Source organism: Mus pahari, chromosome X (assembly GCF_900095145.1).
Source record: "Mus pahari chromosome X, PAHARI_EIJ_v1.1, whole genome shotgun sequence".
Taxonomy (NCBI): Eukaryota; Metazoa; Chordata; class Mammalia; order Rodentia; family Muridae; genus Mus; species Mus pahari.
The window spans coordinates 80,978,810-80,982,420 of NC_034613.1; the positions used below are offsets into that span (position 1 = coordinate 80,978,810).

A 3,611-nucleotide genomic window follows, 5' to 3' on the forward strand; every position below is an offset into this window, starting at 1 on the left:
GCTCATTATTACCACTAGAGAACACTGGGTGTCTGAGGCTGTGCAGGTCTGCCACCATTCCTCATTGAATACAGCACTCTGGACAGCTGGTCTTGCCACTCATCTGTTATGAGGTGGTGTGGATGGGATGCCCTTCCCCATTGCCACCTTGTGTAGGAAAGAATGGGCCCCAGCTCAGCTACCNATGCAGGGCTCTGAATTGACCCGCCCTAAAATCTTCGAATGGTGGGGATCNTGAAAGGGCCACCCTGCTGTTCCAAAGCTGTAGGATCTCTATGACACAGCACAGCAACAGNACAACTGGAGGGAGTCCTGATGAGGATCCAACACTGGTGTTGTCACAGAAGCTACAGCTTCCACGATGGCATGTTTTTTATGCTTTGTTCTGGTGTTGTTTGTGTGTTATTTATTTTGGGGGAGGTTGCATGGGCAAAGGTTGGATATGAGGGGATGAGTGGGATTGGGCTACATGATGTCAAACAAGGAATCAAAAAAAAGAAAAAAAAAAAAAAAGTAGAGGTCACATTTTCATCGCCAAAATATAAGAATAAACTTATAGCTACTAGTAAGTAAATGACCTAGGAAATTAATTCTTTCTAGTATTGCTTTGAAAATATACCCCTAGGCTATTAAAAGAAACTCCAACTCCTTCCCAAGGCATTGCTTAACTTGAAGTCTTCAGTCATCATCTACAGTTGGCTTAATGGTCACTCCTCTTCTTATCTGACCCCAACCAATTAAACTGCAAAATAAAAATAGAAGAAATTATGAGCTTCACCCCCACTGTACTGGCATCACCACACTATCATACAACCATTACCTGACTATTTTCTAAATTCAGCTGCTTCTCCATAAAGAAAGCTTACACCATTTTCTCAGACTTTAAAAAGCAGATGGATGGATGCTGAACAGCATGACAAGAAAATCAGCCAGGCAGTGGTGGTGCACACCTTTAATACCAGCACTTGGGAGGCAGAGGCAGGCAGATTTCTGAGTTCGAGGCCAGCCTAGCCTACAGAGTGAGTTCTAGGACAGCCAGGGCTACACAGAGAAACCTTGTCTTGAAAAAAAAACCAAAAAACCAAAAGAAAATCAAAGTCTACTGTCATAAATACACTAGTGAGTTGGGTATGGTAGTACAAGCTTTTGGGAGACAGGAAAGTGAGGAATTAGTTCATGGCTAAGTGTGTGGCTAGCCTGGGCAACAGGAAATCACATCTTAAAAACCAGAAACTTGCCAGTTGTGGTAGTGCATGCCAGCACTCAGGAAGTAGAAGAAAGCAGATCTCTGTGTTCAAGACCTGCATTTCTTTTTTTCTTTTTTTTCTTTTTTGGTTTTTCGAGACAGGGTTTCTCTGTGTAGCCCTGGTTGTCCTGGAACTCACTCTGTAGAGCAAACTGGCCTTGAACTCAGAAATCTGCCTGCCTCTGCCTCCCGAGTGCTGGGATTAAAGGTGTGCATTTCTAAAAATTAGTTCATTCCCTTAGAGAAATGGCCAATTCTAAAACTGAAGCAGAGAGGTACAAAACCAGCCCAGAACACCTTGTGGAAGAAAATGAGCTTGTACCAAAAGAAACAATTGCACGCCTTTAATCCCAGCATTCGGGAGGCAGAGGCAGGCGAATTTCTGAGTTCGAGGCCAGCCTGGTCTACAAAGTAAGTTCCAGGACAGCCTGAGCTACACAGAGAAACCCTGTCTTGAAAAAAACAAAAAAACCAAAACAAAAAAAACCAAAACAAACCAAAACAAAAAAAACCCAAAATGGATAAAAGGATACGGGAACCAGCTTAAGGGTCCCCACTGACAAACTCTTGGACAATTTGTACATCAAAATAAAATACAGCAACCGAACAACAAATCATAGTCTAATGAATAAAACAGAACTCCGTGAATCTGTATTATGAAAGCGGGTACTCAATAATGGGAAGGAAAAATGCCAAACATTCATTAAAGTTCAATTTAGGTAAAAATGATCAGTGAATGATAAATACAGGAGGGAGGGAGATTTGCATACATACACAGGGTCTCCACACATCCATCTATCTCTCCCCCCCCCGCGTGCGCACGTGTGTGTGTGTGTGTGTGTGTGTGTGTGTGTGTGTGTGTGTATATACACAGCACACACTCCTATAAATGTGTTTCTTTGAGATAGCCCAGGCTGCCTGCAAACTTGGCACTGGAGATGAATTTGGAGTCCCAGTCCTTGTGTACCTACCTCTCAAGTGCAAGGATTAGTCTGAACTATTACATCTACTTTCCTAGGGGTTTTACTAATTTCAAGGGTAATTTAGAGTAACTATACAGCAGGAAAGTTGGATGCCTTCACCACAGACAACACAGAGCAGCCAGACATTACAAGCCTCTGGCCATGAATCCCCGAGAAGACACGACTACCCATGTAAGAATTCCGGGGAATTCAGTTCCCAGCATCCTCATCAGTTCACAACACCTGAAACTCCAGCTCCACAAGATACGACAACTCTGCCTTCCAAGGGCACTGCAACTATGTGCACATACCCACACGTGCATATATGAAATTAAAAAAAAATAAGAATCCCAGCTAAGAATATATAACTGAAATCCAACCTTCCAAGTTCCAAAACCACCAGTCAAACCCCAAAGCAGACAATAAAATTACTTTCTATAATCCTCAAATGTGTCAATGTCAAATAAAAACAAAGGTCGAGTGACAAAATAGGAGGATGGAGTGTGTACTTTAGTAGTTTATCAATGTTATGTGTCCTTTTTCTCCCTCTTTTTCCATCATCTTAAACTACATCCCTCTTATTTCATTTGTGTGTGTGTGCATGTGCCAGGGTGCACATATGGCAGTCAGTAAATGTAAGACAATTATTTTTGTGATCTGGTTCTGTCCCTCCACTATATGGGTCCTGTAAATAAATTGAAGACATCAGGCAAGGGCTTTAACCTGCTGAGCTACCTGACCAGATGCCATCACCACCCCCACCCCTGGTTTTTTGTTTTAAAAAAGATTTATTTATATGAGTACAGTGTAGCAGACTTCAGACTACCATCCCCCTATCTAAGTACACTGTAGCTGTCTTCAGACATACCAGAAGAGGGCATCAGATCTCATTACAGATGGTTGTGAGCCACCATGTGGTTGCTGGGATTTGAACTCAGAACCTCTAGAAGCAGTTAGTGCTCTTAACTGCTGAGCCATCTCTCCAGCCCCTGTTTTATTTTTGGTTTTTCTTTTTGAGACAAAGTTTTACTGTTAGCTCAGGCTAGCCTTGAACAGAGATCCACCTGCCTCTGCCTCCCACGTATTGGAATTAAAGGTGTGTGCCACCACCACTCAGCTTTCTCTCTCACCCATTTTGAAATAGGATTTTACACTACATGGCCCTAGTGGGCCTGGAACTTGCAATGTAGATAAGGATGGCCTTGAACGCATGGTGATCCACCTGCCTCTGACTCTTTTTTTTTTTTTTTTTTTTGGTTTTCTGAGACAGGGTTTCTCTGTGTAGCCCTGGCTGTCCTCAAACTCAGAAATCCACCTGCCTCTGTCTCCCAAGTGCTGGGATTAAAGGCATGTGCCACCACACCTGGCTAATTTTTTTCTTTAACTCTTTTTTTTTTTTTTTT

At 42.6% G+C, this 3,611-nt stretch overlaps 1 protein-coding gene across 1 annotated transcript in view; it reads right to left on the minus strand.

Annotated features, from left to right (window-relative positions):
- Nucleotides 1-6: 6 nt before the first annotated feature.
- The window catches only part of Eif2s3 (eukaryotic translation initiation factor 2 subunit gamma), a 20,871-nt gene continuing 17,266 nt past the window's right edge, over nt 7-3,611 (minus strand). Inside the window, exon 12 of the mRNA XM_021187366.2 lies at nt 7-742. Within this exon, the coding sequence (XP_021043025.1) occupies nt 679-742 (64 nt within the window). The 3' untranslated portion in view covers nt 7-678. The remainder of the gene's footprint in view (nt 743-3,611) is intronic.